The following is a 17635-nucleotide window of genomic DNA, read 5'->3' on the forward strand; positions in this document are numbered from 1 at the left end:
TTCCACTCACCCTACCTGCCTTTCTTCCCCTCTCCCAATCCCCTTCATTCACTTTTCCCTCTCTCCTCCCTACACCAGAGTACCTGCTTAAAAAGCTGGATCACAATATTATGTGTAGTTCCGATACAGACATGGCACGTTGCTGACCCAGCTACGTAGGTAAATTCAAAAGTTGTTTCAATACTATTCTGTATTTTGTAAAATAATAGCCAGTAAATATTTAGTATTGCTTTATATATATATATATATATATATATATATATATATATATATATATATATATATAATAGAAGGAAACATTCCACGAAGGAAAAATATATATATATATATATATATATATGTGTGTGTGTGCGAGTGTATACCTGTCCTTTTTTCCCTCCTTTTTTCCCCCTAAGGTAAGTCTTTCCGCTCCCGGGATTGGAATGACTCCTTACCCTCTCCCTTAAAACCCAAATCCTTTTGTCTTTCCCTCTCCTTCCCTCTTTCCTGACGAGGCAACCATTGGTTGCGAAAGCTAGAATTTTGTGTGTATGTTTGTGTTCATTTGTGTGTCTGTCGACCTGCCAGCACTTTCATTTGGTAAGTCACATCATCTTTGTCTTTAGATATATATATATATATATATATATATATATCTGAAGACAATCCAAGGAGATTGAAACTGGTCATACTGTATAATTTAAAAAAATATGCAATTGGGACTGAAAAATAAATGATGTATTAAGATTGTTTTGAAAAAAAAAAAAAAAAAAAAAAAAGTCTTTCTGTTGTGTGCTGGGAGAGAAAAGGTTAAACCTTAATTGCCTCTTAGTGTACAAGTTGACATGTTGTGATTTTGGGTACTGCTGTTTTGTAGATTCTCTCAGAACAGTTATTCTGTTTGTGAAAGACGAACAGTATACCTTGGTATTCATTTTCATTTATGTTTGTTGAATCTCAGGACTTTATCTGGTTTTCAGATTCAAATCTTCCAGCCTGACTCCAGGTTTAATATCTAAAGATTTTGACCTTTTTCTTCTACATTTATTTTAAGTAGCCTTTAGTTGCAGTAGTATTTATTTGGACCTCTTTATGAGCAAGGCCCAGTTTTTCCACAGTGTGTGGCAATGGTATGGTGTCATAGATCTAACAAAAATCAACAGATTATACAATTATACGTAAATGCTGTAGTGGTTCCTGGGCCATTCCGTGCCAAGTGGTCTAATATCGAGAAATGTCCCCACATGACCATAATGGATTTTGATGAAATTTTTTATGAACATTCACACATGTTCTCAATGAACACTGGAAAAGTTTCAGATTCAGAAATTCAATACTTTCGGAGACACAGTCACTTGTTTAAGACCATAGCACAGCTTTCTATAGTGCGTCCTTGAATTTTCAGCAACTTTGAGATGAGATATCTCAGTAAGTATTTGCATGAAAGAAACAAAACTTGGCCATCTTATACAACTTTTAGAGCTCTTTAAAGTAAAATATTAAGAAAAGGATTTTTGAGCAATTTTCATATACATACTTTGAAGCAAAGTTGGGCAAAAACATAAATGTTAAAAAAAATGTGAACTTTACTTTTTTATATCTCCAAAAGTAATCGTGGGATGTACATGAAACTTTGCACACCATAACTCACCAACACAAGGTCTTAGAATATAAAATTTCATTCTGCTATTGCTTTCCATTATTTCACAAATCTAGGGTAAAGTTGAAGATTTTTCAAAAAGTGCTAAAAATGGTATTTTTAGTCAAATTTTTCAAGAAAGTGTTTTCTCCAAACTCTTCTAAACTACGGTAATTAGAAAGAGCATATTCTAAACTATCTAGAAAAGTGGATTTGGTTTTGCAATGCAAGCATATAAGGCCCTAAAAAGTAGCATCATCAAAGAGGCGTACTGGAAGTTTGAACACATTTTTCTGGCACTCAAATTATACCTGAAACCTTTTATTATGCCTAATAAATGTTTATTAGTGCCTTGAATAATTGAAATAAAAAGATCTGGTAAATAGGCAATGAGACTGTCAGAAAAACTTGAAAACTATGAGAAGTAGGCCTTCTGCTATTATCGTAAGTGTTCATCTGCATACAACTCTTCTCATTTGTATATATAAAAAAAAAAAACATAAAGAATTCAACGAATAATAGCTTCATATTTTTTGTACTTCTCAAAATTGTAAATATTTACAAGTGGAAAATGAAGACCTAATTTTTTGATTCAATTGTATAAAACATTTTTCCAAAAAAGAATCAATATTGCAGAGATTTTAGTACCTAGGTGTTGTAACCTGTGAATTTTTGTCTTAAAGTTATCAGGGAAACATGTGAAATTGGTTGGTTAAACATCTAAGAGTTTTTATTTAGTATTTAATCACACTTAAATGTAGCCTACTACCTTGGTAAATACGTAACCACTAGTTTCACAGAGAAAATTCACAAGATTCACTGTTTATAGAAAATATAATGGCAACATTTACTTTAACAGTCAGATTGTTTCATTATTGTTAGCCTTGTTTGAACAATCAGTATTTCAGTGGTGTGTTTGCAGCATAGTGAGTGGGTTCTCTTGACTGAGTGTGGCTTGTTAAGTGATTCGTAAGACCATCAAAGTTTGTAATCTAATTTACAAAAAATTGTTTTGATTGTGTCTTTTATAGCATATATCTCCTATTAGAATTTTTCATTGGTATATTGTGTATAATTTCATTCAGTAGCAATTTGTCTGAAATTTAAGCAGATTATAATTTGCACTTAGAGGCCAAATACATTATTTAGTTACTGATAAGAGAGGGATGCAGAAGGGAACGGCATACATCCCTGTTCAATTGGGCAAGGAGATAGTGGAACAAAGTGTCATGTCACTTTCTTTGTCAAAAAAGCTGCTTTCAGGTGGTTTGCAGATTTTAGTGATGAGGAAAAAGAGTTGTTAGTCTGATGTTCTGAAGCAAAGCAGGACAATACCTCTCAAGTTTGCCTACACCATGAAGCCCTGTTATTGACACAATATGCGAGGTTACAAAAAAAAAAAAAATGCTTCAAACTCTGTGGGAAGGTGAATCATAATGTTAAGGCAGGAATTCGCACTCTTGATACTGAAACAGCTAATAAGGCTTCTGATATGTTGAAGAAGCAGCTTGTTACTAATATAAAGCCAGGTCAGAAAATTTGTCCGGCTTGCAGGACTACCTTAAATAAACACTTGGACGAAGCTTTATCAGCCTCATGATCACATTATGATGTGGACTTTACACCAAAAGAATAATTAAATAGTAGCTTATTGTCTATCGGTATTTCAACTATGAAGAGAACAGTAAGCTACAGAGATAAGCCCCAATATGTGAAGAAGAAAATTCAAAAGGCTCAAAATGCGATTAAAAACAGAATTGTAAATGCAATGGGAGTAAACCGACAAATTGAAGATGCTAGTGGAATTAAGGAATGTGGAAACTGTGCCGACTATGCACATTTGCTGACTGAACTGAAAGCCAAGATGCAGAATGCAATTCATAAAGAACAGGTGCAAATTTTAACCTTGGCACCTGTAAGTTGGACAGTCGGACAAACAGCAGGTCAGTTCGGCATGTCCGAAAGAATGGTGAAGAATGCTCGGAAGCTTATGGCATTCTGGCACTTCCCGAAAATAGGCAAAGCAGGAAATTACCAGCGTAAGTTGCTAGTAGAGTGCGAAACTTTTTTGAAGATGATGGGTATAGTGGGGTGTGCCCTGGAAAAAAAGATAGTATTTGAGTTAGACTTTTAGATAGAAAGACATACATTCAGAAAAGATTGTTACTTTGCAATTTACGGAAAATGTGTGTTATCTATAAGAATATAAATGGTCCAGAAATAGGATTCTCAAAGTTTTGTGAACTTAGACCCAAATGGTGTGTAACAGTAGGATCAGCCGGAATGCATGCAGTTTGCGTCTGTGCAATTCACCAAAATGTTAAGCTTATGCTTAGCAGAGCTGGTATACGTGAAAATTATAAGGAGATTCTCAGCAAGGCAGTTTGCAGTTTGAACTCTAAACAGTGCATGCTACATCACTGTGAAAGGTGCCCGGGCCCGAAGCTATAGCATCTGAAATTGCCAGCTATTTCCTAGATCATGAGCCACAGGAAGTTATTGTGTTTAAGCAATGGATACATACCGATCAGCCACACTGGACACGAAGCAAATGGTAGTGGATGAATTTATTGAAGATGTAAAAAATAAAATATGGAGTCTGTCATGCCATCATTACATTGCCAAGCATGAAAGCTTGCATCTTAAAGGCTTTAAATGTCATCTGAAAGACGAAGAGCTTGTTGTCCTAATGGATTTTGCAGAAAATTATTCTTTTATCATTCATGATGCTGTGCAAGGCTTCCACTGGGACAATAGTCAAGCAACAATTCATCCATTTGTTATCTACTTTCGTCAAAATGAGAAAGTAGAATCTTTTAAGTTTTTTGCATTATCAGTGATTGTTTGCGGCATTACACTATTACAGTTCACATTTTTATCTAGGAGCTCATCAAATATATAAAAGCACGGTTTGCACAGATATCCCACATTCATTATTTCAGTGGTGGCTCCAGTGCTCAATATAAAAATTTCAAGAATTTCCTAAATTTGTGCTATCATAAGAGTGATTTTGGAATGACAGCCGAATGGAATTTTTTTGCTACTAGTCACGGGAAATCACCTTGTGATGGGATTGGAGGTACAACAAAGTGGTTAGCAGCAAGAGCAAGCTTGCAACGACCACTTAATGGACAAATTCTTACTCCCCTAGATCTGTTTCACTTCTGCTCTGAAAACATTAATGGAATTAAATTTGTTTTCGTTGGTAAAGATGAAATTGAAAAAAATATTGTGTCACAAGAAGAGAGGTTTAAACTTGGACAAACTAGCAGGCACTAGAGAAAATCATCACTTTTTACCTATTCGTGAAACAACAATTCAGGTCAGCAGAGTTTCAAATGATTGTTCATCTTTTCTAGCTAAAATGTGTCACAGTAATGAAGGAGGCATATTAATGTCTGCTCTCGAACCAGGACAATATGTTGCATGCCTCTATGAAAACGTGTGGTGGATTGGGAATACCTGTGAGACCTCCACAGAGCAAAGGGATGCATTAATAAACTTTATGCATCCACATGGTCCAGCAAATTCATTTTATTGGCCATCAAGAAGTGACAAGTGCTGGATTCCGGAACTCCACATCATTGCAGTTATTCCAGCTCCATCAGTAAATTCATCTGGCCGGCAATACACCATTCCTCTTTATATTCATCAGAAAATTAATGTAGCATATCAAAAATTGAAATAGGTTAGAGGAAACAATCTATGGAAGCCAAGAGTGCCTTCTAATTTTACACAGGGCACTTAAATAATTTTACTATCAGGCTTGGGAACCTGCGTAAAGAAACCCTTATCAGGCATGGGATCCTGTGGTAAAGAAACCCACCCGTGTTGTTGCTAAGCTATCGGGCGTGGCCCCTATGGCAACGGGAATGCTGGTTTTCTCAGATGAAATGAAACTAGCAATGTTTAAGCCACCATGGACAATAGCAACTCATTTATACACTTCTTTTCCATCAGTAAGCTGGTGTTGTTCATTAAACAGGTAACTAATAAATAGATGATTATGCAAATAAATTCTATGATTTACATTCATTCTTAATAATAATTTTTTTTGTGTGTGTGTGTGTGTGTGTGTGTGTGTGTGTGTGTGTGAGAGAGAGAGAGAGAGAGAGAGAGAGAGAGAGAGAGAGAGAGAGAGAGAGAGAGAGAGGGGGGGGGGGAGGTGACAATTAAGAAATAACATTGTTTCTATTTTTATTCTTTTGCTATTCGGACTTAAGCTAGGCCCTATTCATCAGGACTTCTTATTTCACTTATCCCAGACATTAATAAACATGTATAAAGCAAAATAAAAGATTTCAGGTATAATTTGAGTGCCAGAAAAATGTGTTCAAACTTCCAGTGCGCCTCTTTGATGATGCTACTTTTTAGGGCCTTATATGCTTGCATTGCAAAACCAAATCCACTTTTCTAGATAGTTTAGAATATGCTCTTTCTATTGACCATAGTGTAGAAGAGTTTGGAGAAAACTCTTTTTTGAAAAATTTGACTAAAATACCCATTTTTAGCACTTTTTTAAAAATCTTCAACTTTACCCTAGATTTGTGAAATAATGGAAAAGCAATAGCAGAATGAAATTTTATATTCTAAGTCCTTGTGCTGGTGAGTTATGGTGTGCAAAGTTTCATGTACATCCCACAATTAGTTTTGGAGATATAAAAAACTAAAGTTCACATTTTTTTTAAACAGCTATGTTTTTGCCCAACTTTGCTTCAAATTATGTATATGAAAATTGCTCAGAAATCCTTTTCTTAATATTTTACTTTAAAGAGCTCTAAAAGTTGTATAAAATGGTAAAGTTTTGTTTCTTTCATGCAAATACTTAGAGATATCTCATCTCAAAGTTGCTGAAAATTCAAGGACGCGCTATAGAAAGCTGTGCTATGGTCTTAAACAAGTGACTGTATCTCTGAAAGTATTGAATTTCTGGATCTGAAACTTTACCAGTGTTCATTGAGAACATGTGTGAATGTTCATACAAAATTTCATCAAAATCCATGAGGGTCATGTGGGAGCCTCTAGACCACTTGGCATGGAATGACCCTCCTTCACATAATGACTGGCTTGAAATTGTGATTTTGTTTTATAAACAATCAACCGTTCCAAAAAGTGACTCACACTTGTTACTTGTTTGTATGATACAGTTTTTTGTTTTCTGTATTACATGTTACCTAAATACTTACTTATTATTAAAATATTAATAGCCGTTTAGATTTCTACAAGTGTTACAATCATTTTAATTTATTTTAACAAAGTGCTGATTAATGTCGCTGTATTTACTGCATGCTCAAAAACAAGTCAACTGTGCACAGTTGTTGTGTACAGAAAAGTAAGGGCATATTACTTTTATGATCTTTTTTCTAGTAAACGTTTTGCACTACTACTCCTGAAGATGATAATTTTTCATTAATTAAGTATTGTTTACATGCTAGGTCAACAGACACAAAACCAAAGGAATGACTGCAATATCTGGAATCTCAAGAAGTTTGCATGTCACAGAATATCTGTTATGGAAAGCTGATATTCTGTGTAATCTACAGGGCTCCAAGGACCTTTCCCAGATTTAATTACACGAGTGTGCGTCTCTTTTACTGGATAATCACACCTTAATACTAGTAAATATAGCTGATTAAATTCAGTACTTTGCAAATTTTTATCCACTTTGGCAGAATGGAGCCAAGCACTGACTTTCATTTTACCTGGGACAACCACCAGGCAACTTTATTGACAGTTTTTGATACTCTCTTGGCTAATGAGAAACTAGCTGATTGCACAGTCAGTGTTGAAGGAAAGTCCATTAAGGCACACAAAGTAATTCTTGCAGCCTGTAGTCCATATTTTGAACGGGTATTTACTGAGAATCATGAGAAGCACCCCATAATTATACTGCCAGACGTAAAGTTTCGGGTAATGAAAGCTTTACTGGACTTCATGTATCATGGGGAACTGAACATACAACAAGATGACCTCGGAAGTGTGCTGAGGCTCTCAGAGTCCTTCCAGTTGAGGGGGCTATCAGGTAATGTGTACATTAGTGACGTGCACACCCAGAGAGAAGATGGAGGAAGCCAGTTGCTTATCTCTGCTGAGAATCAGTCTTCGCAACCTACTATTTTGTCAGTGTTTACACTATGTTCTCAGGAAATTAGTGAAATGGAAATGATGAATTCATTTGAGGAGGATCCCCGCCCTCATTCCTCGCAGAAAAATAGCTGTGTGGAAACAGGTTCAGTTATAAGAGCGAGTTGCAATCACAAGAAGTTGGCTGTATATCGTAGTTCCGATCGAGGTACAGGGTCGGCCTCATTAAATGAAGAAAATAATATTGGTGTCGAAACATTTCAGATTTCTGATACAGAAGAAACATTACCTTTACTTGCCACTGAGACTGACGAATCTGACTGTTGTGCAATTTCTGCCCATCCTACAAATAGCCAGTTGCAAGGGTCTGTTAAGAGAGCTAGAAATACTGAGAGAGTCACAAAAGAAGATTCTCTGGTGACTCTTAACTCTGCACTAACTCCGGGAGTAGCGTTTGATCAGGTTACATGCAGTGAAGGAACTATAGGTCAAGTGGCCCATGAAACAAAATTTGCAGACCAAGTTGGTAAACACTTAAGAATAACAAGAGGTGTTACACTCAGTGGTGATGCTGATGGTAATGGCAGTGCTAATCATAGTGATGTACCTATGACAGTCGACCGCACAGTTAAAGATGTTTCTGCCAGAAGAGGAAGAGCAGTAAAGCATCAGCCAGTACAGTCGCAGAAAAAATGTAAGGGAAAGCGATACACAAAATTTAAGTGTTATTCGTGTGGGAAGTCATATGTAAATCGTGGTGGTCTGGTGAGGCATTTCTTGTACGAATGTGGAAAAGACCCTCAGTTTGAGTGTCCACGCTGCAAGCTGCGGTTTTTCAGAAGAGATCATTTGAGGAGACACATGTTAACTCGCCGTTGTCGAAGCTATCTGCAGGTTGAAGATAAACATGAATGAAAGTAAATGTCGATCAATGTACAGGTAAAAAAAAAAAAAAAAAAAAAAAAAAAAAACGTATGTTACAGTCACTATAGCCCATGACCTAATGTCAATTAATAATGACAGCTAGACTGTAGTCTCAAATATTATTTGTTGAGGTAATGATGTTATATTCAAAGCATATTAGTGATGTGTGGGGTAAGTTGTGACCAGTACAAGAAATTCAGAAAATTGATAGCTCTCACAAACATGATATTTGGTCAAGTAACTCTCGTATTCCCATTGTGTTGTTTAGGTAATGTGCATCGCCATTTTAAGGGTATTGTGCAGGTTAGGCTAACTTAGGGTACAGATAGCGCACATCCAGTACACTACCGTGACAAGAAGGCAACTGCTCAGCTAACATCATGTAGTTGTTACAGTATAACACAAGGCATGTTAGTGTATGCACTTTTTCGGAACAGTTCGCAATGGACACATTCTTGTGATGTGCTGGAAAATTGTCATTTCCAGAGACTGATGTATCAGGAAAGAGACTGATGCTGCAGATTTATGTACTTTTCAAGTGAGTTCAGTTATCGGTTGTCACTTCCGAAGCATGGTCGATTCAAGTCTGGACATGTCCACAGTTGTTCTTTTCACTTCTCATGTGTGCTATTTTTGACCACTGGGAGCTCTGCCATATCCAAATTCTGGTGGAGTGTGGAGACTTATATGTAATAGATTACTCGTCCCCTGCCAGTGAGTTGATGGATATTGATGAAAGGGCACAGTCAGACTGAAAAATCAATCTCATTTCTTTTGTGTTGAGGTGCTACTTCAAACATGTTTGATTGCTTACACTGATCTTGTCTGCTTACAGAAAATCATTGAGATATTATTCAAAACAGCCACATAATATACTAAAATAGCAAAAAGTTTGTCAGTGCCATGCACAGTCATCTTACAAACTGAACTATAGAGTCATGACTCGCAAAGGTACTTCAAGATTTAATTTGCCACTATCTCTTCCTAGTCTCTAAAGTTTACAGTAGCTTTCCTATGCACTCTGCAACAGTGGTTCTATACCCAAGAAAGGTGTGCATGAGGGCTCTGTGGATTTTAGAATGAAAGGGAGAGGTACCAGTATACTTAGTTTGTGCGGCTCATTGAGATAGATCAGTCAGCAAAAGCATTGCCTGTAAAAGGCAAAGGTCCGAATTGCATCCTGGCATTGCCTACAGTGTTTATGTATTGGGAAGTTTTGTGTCCATAATTTATTGTCGAGTTGCAGAAGAGAAGACAAGTGTCAGGCGAGATGGGAAATGATATGCATATTCATCCATGAAATATCTTTGCCGTCAGTTTGCAGAAGGTATTAATAGTGTCTGCCTTGAACCAATATATTCTTTATGCCAATATATTGCTGTTTATCAGACACTTTTGAAGTTTTGAATCAAAAGGACAGTTCATTTGAGAAAACTGTAAAATTAGGACAACATAGAATGACTGACCGGACAACATAGAATGACTGACCAGAACTCATCCTCCTGTGCCAGAATTCCAAGTACTGGTGGTAGACTTCTTTAGAAGTAGGAAACACTGTTCCCAGCTTTTTGGAACTGCCAGTTACTTCCTCAGTGAGGAAAGAGTGGTAGCTCTTGGGGAGGTTAGAAAGGAGGGGGCGGATTTCTCAGACTCCAGATTGAGAGGGCAAAGGGAAAAAAAAGGTCATAGGTGAGCTGGCAGAAAGTAGGAGTTCGAGGATGGTATACTGGTGAGCACAGTGCCAACTTCAGTCCTGAGATGATGGAAGGAAGAATGAGAAATAAAGATGGATTAAGAGCAAGAGAAATGTGTAGTGAATAGGAAGTTACAAACTAGGTACCAGGCCATCTTTCCTACGGTCTGAGTGAGATGCTCTCAATTTTGAAACTTCCTCAACCTATTCTCCTTTCTCCTTGGACAAGGAATAGACAGTTCCAAATGGTAAGAATAGTTTTTGCTACTATTAAGTGTGTCTGTCAGTAGTACTTGGAATTTTCCTTTTTAAACAATTTTGTAGCTTTTGAAACTTTGAAGAGTGTGTTGAATTTGTTCAGTAGCAGAAAACCTACAGATCTTCTCTGGTGATAGTGATGTGACATAAATGTCAGCTCACAAAAAACGAAATAGAGCAGTGGCAAGTCAGATGATTGCTATGGTTATACACTTTGTTCTGTATTCACCTGTTTCCTGTTTCAAGTATGCATTTCCCGATTGCTGGTTGGATGGTGGTGAATAAATGTCACCATCCACTTCATTAATAACATAAACTGATTCAAAATATGCTTGTTATGCCCCATCAAATAAATACATCTACATGATCAATTAAGAATAATTTAAAAAATGCCTTCTAAAGTACAGGGTGTTTGATAGAAAATGATCATTTCTGTAAGACATGTTCATAAAATGTTTGTAGGCAGTGAACTGACTCAGCTTGTAAAGTATGTGCCTGGGAACTAGCAGGTGCAAGGATCTTAATTACAACCAAAATCTTTGAAGTTCATTTGTTTAAAGTATTATTGTAGTTCCTTTGTTTAAAGTATAAAATAAGTTCCTGTTTTAACATTGGAGATTGTATGTCAAATGTGTGTCACTGAATATCTTGTGTGTTGCAAATATGCCATTTAAGTTCTTGTCTTAAGAGTGTGTCATTGAAGTTCCTGTGTGGTATAGCTCGTGAACAGGTCATTGAAGTTCCTATATAACATTGTAGTTGGTATAATTGTGTGTTTGTTGTGTGTTAAGTGACATAAAAATAAGAGGCACCAGTGAGGACGTATTGTAAAAGTGTAGAAAAATTGGGATTCCTTTTTCCTGCTCTTCACTTAATGTCAATTCCCAGCAACAGCTTCACCATGTCAATATTGGTGCTCTGAAATCATTATATGACTTGATAGCTATTAAAATAAATATCAATTTTGTTTTGTTTGTTTGTACCATTTGGTACTGAATGTAATTAAAATTTGTATTTCTGAGGAATTTTGCTTGTTTTTTGTGTACTTGCTTTCATCCTTACTTTTTCCTTCTCCTTAAAGTCCTTTGCTTTTGTCATATTGTATGTACAAGCATATTTACAACCTTTTCATCATGTTCACAAGTAAAGCCCCCCCCCCACTCACACACACTGTTTTAGACCACTGTCTTATTTTTTATTTATTTTGTGGCTCATGCATAATTTTTTTCAAGAACCGTATTTGAACTTAAATATCAGGGCCAGTATAGCTTTCAAGACTGTGTGCTCTAAATGTGTTTTGGGTCTTTTCAGAATGTTGTTGATACGATGGTAATGAGGAACATAGAAAGGAAGACAGTTTATGGAACAGATTTCTTGGATAAGGGCTAGTAATATTTTTATTAAGATTAAATCAGAGCTTGATTGCATACTGTTGTTCGAATATTGATGCCATTGCCTGTCGCGACATGTGAACTATCAGCAAGTTAACAGAAACAGCAATTGTGACATGCCCAGAGCTCCATGGTGCACTGAGCTAGCCGGTGCTGAAATGTTAAGTGTCTTGCCCCACTTCCCCATACAACTTGGCTTCCTTGGGCATGATTGTTCCAACAGAAGTACTGTAGATAAAATAATATCAACAGTTCGGGAAAGGATAGCTTGCTACTTATCATAAAGATGACATGTTGAATGGCAGGCAGGCAGGCACAATGAAAAGACTGTTACACACTGAGCTTTCAGATAAAGCCTTCTTGAGAAAAGAAAGGAAATCACACACACACACACACACACACACACACACACACACACACACACACACACACGTCTCACCCCCATGTGGTAGCTGTCTCTGGTCCCTCTGACCAGGCTGTAACTATTTTGTTGAACTAAAGCAACAATGGTGTGGGACATGGAAGAGGGAGGGATAGCATAGTACGGGTGTCGAGAGGGAAGAGCACTGTCTGTTAGAGCATGCAGGGACTGGAAGGCAGCAGGACTAGGTTGCCCCAGGTGCAGTGTTGGGAGGTTGGGGGGACACATGGGGGGAGGGGCCAAGGCTGCCAACTGCAGTGTTGGGAGGAGGCTGTGGGGGACATGTGGGGGGGGGGGGGGCTAGGAAAAGATGAGCAGAAATAGGAAAAGACTGGCGGGTGCATTGGCAGAGACTGGTGCACAATGAGGGTGAGAAAAGTGAATTGGCTGGAGGTAATAGGACTGTGGAGAGAGAGGGGGGGGGGGGGAGTTGGTGGGATGTTGTTGAGTGAAGTGAGTGGGAGCAGTAGGTTATCTTAGATTGAGGCCAGGATAATTTCAAGTCGAGAATGTTTTGTAAGGATAACTCCCATCTCTGCAATTCAGATAGGCTGGTGGCGGAGGGGAGGATCCAGATGTCCTGGGTTGTAAAGGAGCCATTGAAATTAAGCTCGCTGCGTTCAGCTGCCCATTGCGCCAGAGGGTGGTCCATTTTGCCACTGTTTGATGATGGCCATTCATCCTGGTGGACAGCTGGTTGGTAATCATAACAATATCAAAAGCTGTGCAATAACTGCAGCAAAGCTGGTAAGTGACATAGCTGCTTTCACAGGTGATCTGGTGTCTGAGGGGCTAGGGTAAGCCTGTGACAGGATTGGAGTGGGAAGTGTTGGGTGGGTCTTGCATGTGGGTCTTCCACAGGAATATGATGATGTTCTTCAAGGTAGTTGGAGGATTATAGCAGTGTTAGGATATGGCACGGGAAATCTGTTTGCGTACTAGGTCTGGGGTATTGTGCCTGTCAGTGAAGGCCTTTGTGAGACCTTCAGCATACTGGGAAAGGGAATTGTTGTCACTGCAGATATGCTGTCCTGGGTAGCCAGGCCATATGGGAGGGATTTTTTGTTGTGGAAGGGATGGCAGCTGTCAAAATGTAGGTACTGTTGGTGGATGTTGGGTTTAATGTGGACGGAGTGATCGGAGAGAAGGTGATCGGTGTCCTGGAAGGTCGCATACTGGGTCGATTGGGACCTGGGGAAGTGAATGGGAGAGAAGGTGTTGAGATTGTAAAGCAGTGAGGATGGATAAGGAAATAAACATTACTCTCTGGACATGCTTTTGTGTGTGTTATGCAGCCAGTGTGAAGCTTATAAATCTCAGTTATTGAAGCAGCTTAGCACTTCATTTAGTCCTTGATTGTTTGATTGAATCTATTGTGCATCAATCTGCTTCTGTCTGCCTGCTGTGAATGGTTACACTGTCTGTTCCAGTGTCTTGCTTATCACTTGTCTGTGTTACATTTCTTGTTGTACAAGTGTGTGTGTGTGTGTGTGTGTGTGTGTGTGTGTGTTGTGTGTGTGTGAGAGAGAGAGAGAGAGAGAGAGAGAGAGAGAGAGAGAGAAAGAGAGAGAGAGAGAGAATTGAAAAGGGGGAAAACAGAAGTATGGACATTGTTTGAGACAATTTGGTGAGTATTTGTGCTGATACTATTCTCTTAACTCAGTGCTACCTTAATAATGAAACATGCAGACAAAAACAGTATTATGCCACTAGAAAGATTGGTGAAATTCAGATGCAATTTTTTGCACATAAGCGTCAGCATCAAGCTTGTAAATGTTTAGTGTTTCTGTGATCTGAGAGGTTAGAAAAGCCACTAGAATGTGGCCTGACAGGGTGTACACTGTGTCTGAAAGTCAGCATTGCAGAGGACCACAGAAAAAGCCACATGCTCGCATGAGGCTAGCAGCACGTCCGAAGAATTTGAAAGGGATGTTATTGTGGGTCTGCATATGATCAAATCATCTAACAGCCAGGTTCATTTAGCATCTGGACATGACAGTGACCCGACTTTGGACTGAATGAGACCACAGGTATTTTAAAGGTTCTGGTTGATCAAATCTTACCATGTGTGCTGACAACTTTGTAACTCCTTCATATGCGCCCATTGTCTGGGCATAAGTAATGAACTCACTATTATCTTGTACCGTACTTCACAGTTGGTCTCAACTAGCTGAGGTCAGGCTATTTTGGACACAGCAACACTGATAGTTGTCCTTTGAATGGTACCGTGTCTGAAGGACACAGTCTGCAGATGAGTCATCAGATAATTTCCAGCAACTTGTCTCAGTCCTGCACTACCGCAGATATATTTCGTCTGCAATTATAGGACTGACGAAGGTAGCTAAAACGTCGTATAATGGTTTGGAGAGACACACGGATATTATCACCAGTATTGTGATGTGGGAAGCCTGTGGGTACAATTTCAGGTCAACTCTGATAGCAGTTCAATGAACTCAGATCGCACAGCAGTATGTCACAGACATTCTGTATCCACATGTTTCCCCTTTCATAAGACAGTGTCCTGCTGCCGTCTTTCAGTAGTAAAAGTAGTAGTAGTAGTAGTAGTAGTAGTAGTAGTAGTTTTACCTATATGGATACTGGACAGGTCACGGTATTGCAGTTCGAAAACAGAAAATATAATTCATACATGAAGCATCTATTGAAGGGAGTAAGTCATGAAGTGATATTCTCATATGAGAGACCAGGTTGGACATTAGCTTTATTCCAGTTCCACTGTCTAGGCTGTGAAATGCCATTTTCACCAGTTAAGGGCCAACTTTCCTCAGCTGGAGATACAGTGGCTGTACGACACACTTACCAACTGAATTAGTACATACATTGCAGCCCTTGGGGGTGCAACATCCTATCATCCTATTATAAAGGGGCCACTTAGTTTGTCTTGTCATTTTGTTATTGATTTAATATTGTCACCTTGCAACAATGCACACCAGTTGCTGCCGGTGATAGCTAAAGTCACATACTTTAGGTAATCTGTACTCAATCTGAAGGTGGCCTAATTTGATTGAAACTGGTCATAACACTTAATAAAGTGTGATCTGGACTGTTTTGTGCATTAAATAATAAATCTACATAACATCTCAACAGGTAAATTTTCATTTTACTTCATCCATTATCCATTGCTTCTAGGTGCTGAATCTGTGGTCCCTGTATGAAGTTACTAGTTGCTGCTTAATTTGGGGAAGTGAGGAATATATATATAGTCTCAAAATCAGAAATCAGATTAGGGGAAATAATAGAGTGCAGTTGATGTATGGGGATCTGTGGAAGAAGAACATTTGTGAAGTGATGATATCTGAATTGCTTCAAAAAGCCACAACGATTTTCCCGTCTGACTGAATCGCGTTAGCTCGCACAGTGGTAAGTGTGTTGGTCCCTGTGAGGTTACCTACCTGCAAATCCTTACTCTGCCTTCAGTGTCTCGTTGAAGAAAGTTTGTAGAATTGCTGTAAAACGAATGTTATGGGAAATATTCCAATAAAGTACATCAGTCAGCCTTTAATTAATAATCTTTTCCCACATTTACTGTCACCGTAGACAGTCTGATGACCAATTACAGCTCTTATGCAGACAAGCAGCTGTGCCGTACTGCCTCACCGATATGGCAGTGTTAGTATTCAGTCGCAATCAAATTCCACCATTCCAAACACCTTACAATAGTGGCATTAGATTATGTAAGTGATGTCTCTTTGTCGATGACACAAATAGACGAGTGTCCGTGTCAACGTAATACTGTACATAGCTGGAGTCAGAGTTATTCACACTTTGTCCAAAAGAAAATTTCATAGAAGTTAATGCCAGTCACTAGTTGAATTGGATATATTAAGCATGTCACACAGATATACAGAGTTTGTGAATAGCGGCTACAGATACATACTCATTACTGAGATCTTATATGATCTGCAGTGCTGGCTAGGCACGGGCTGCACTGTGTGAACTTTTTGTGTGATGCTGCCATTAAGATTTCAGAGCGCAGACTGCAGTTTCTGGCCTATTACAAAGACTGCCATATGATCATATTGGTATTTTGGAAACTGTATATTTGTTTGAAAAATCCTACATTACATTTTTCTAATTGTACTGAATTATATGTTCTAGAAATAATTTGTTTTATATAATAAACGGTTTGTTGCTAATGCACAAAACGTTGCAGAACTATTTTGTGTGTCTACACTGGAAATTACCTGTTTGCAAGCGATGTTACCATATTGCCAGTTGTAGTTAATTATGCAAAATCTTAATCAGTGACTTTCTTCATTAATTAATTAAGTAATGAAGAGAGTCTTTCGATCCTGGATAATTAGAGCAACAAAAATATAGTGATGGAAACTGGAATTCAAGATGTCCTATGGCTAAATCTACAATAGAAATTTTGGGTGTGTTGGAACTTTAATTTTAATTGCTCATGAACTTAAAGTGTCAGTGGAAAATTGAAATATATTACTGTAAAGTCTGGATGCTGCTCTCAGTAAAGAATAGTATCAATATTTCTAAGACTAGCTACTATCTCACTCCAAATAGCATTACCCACTGTAGTAATACTTTAAGTTCACCAGTTAATTTTAATTAGCTCGGTATGCAGTAAAACTAAATGCACTTTTTAGCATCTGCATACCGAAAACTATAGTCTGAATAGCAAATCTACATGAAGCACTGTTTTGATAGATTCTGGTACTTGGTATGTTACATTACAGTAAACCCCCAGTTGAGTTACACAGACATATATTGAGAAACTCCTGATGGTTAATTCAATGCCAGAGAAATGATTACAAATCAGTTTTCAGAAACATTAGAAAAATTAAGCAAAAGTCAGTCATTTTTATTTTTAAATATTATTAACAAACATACTATTGGAACATTCACTGATCATCACTTTTGTATTATAACAGTTTGAAAATACGAAATCACATAGTAATGCAAAACATTTCGAAATTGTGTATTCTTTCAGTAAATTAAACAATTTTTTCTTTAAATATGAGATCTTTAGATGTGTCACACATTTAGTAGTTTTGTTTTTCACTTCTATAAGAATTCACATAAACCAAAGTTAAAGTAATCAAACAATGGAAAATCCAGGATGGAATGTAAAACTATTGTGAAAAGGTAAATTGCTACTCACCATATAACAGAGATGCTGAGTTGCAGATAGGCACAACGAAAAGACTGTCACAAATATAGCTTTCAGCCAGTAAGGCCTTTGTCAAAATTAGATGACAGTCGCAGTCATA

The 17635-nt window shown here is 37.8% G+C and overlaps 1 protein-coding gene across 7 annotated transcripts in view; it reads left to right on the forward strand.

The window, feature by feature from the left end:
- The window catches only part of LOC126106879 (longitudinals lacking protein, isoforms N/O/W/X/Y-like), a 107432-nt gene that overhangs the window by 3206 nt on the left and 86591 nt on the right, over positions 1–17635 (forward strand). For 3 of the 7 annotated variants that reach the window (XM_049913290.1, XM_049913293.1, XM_049913289.1), the window contains one exon: positions 7054–8708. The exons of the other annotated variants lie outside the window; for them this stretch is intronic. In XM_049913290.1, coding sequence (XP_049769247.1) covers positions 7292–8617 — 1326 coding nt within the window. In that variant the 5' untranslated portion in view covers positions 7054–7291 and the 3' untranslated portion in view covers positions 8618–8708. Of the gene's footprint in view, positions 1–7053; positions 8709–17635 lie in introns of those variants that run through there. 7 annotated transcript variants of the gene reach the window in all.

The sequence above is a fragment of the Schistocerca cancellata genome, chromosome 10 (assembly GCF_023864275.1).
Source record: "Schistocerca cancellata isolate TAMUIC-IGC-003103 chromosome 10, iqSchCanc2.1, whole genome shotgun sequence".
Taxonomy (NCBI): Eukaryota; Metazoa; Arthropoda; class Insecta; order Orthoptera; family Acrididae; genus Schistocerca; species Schistocerca cancellata.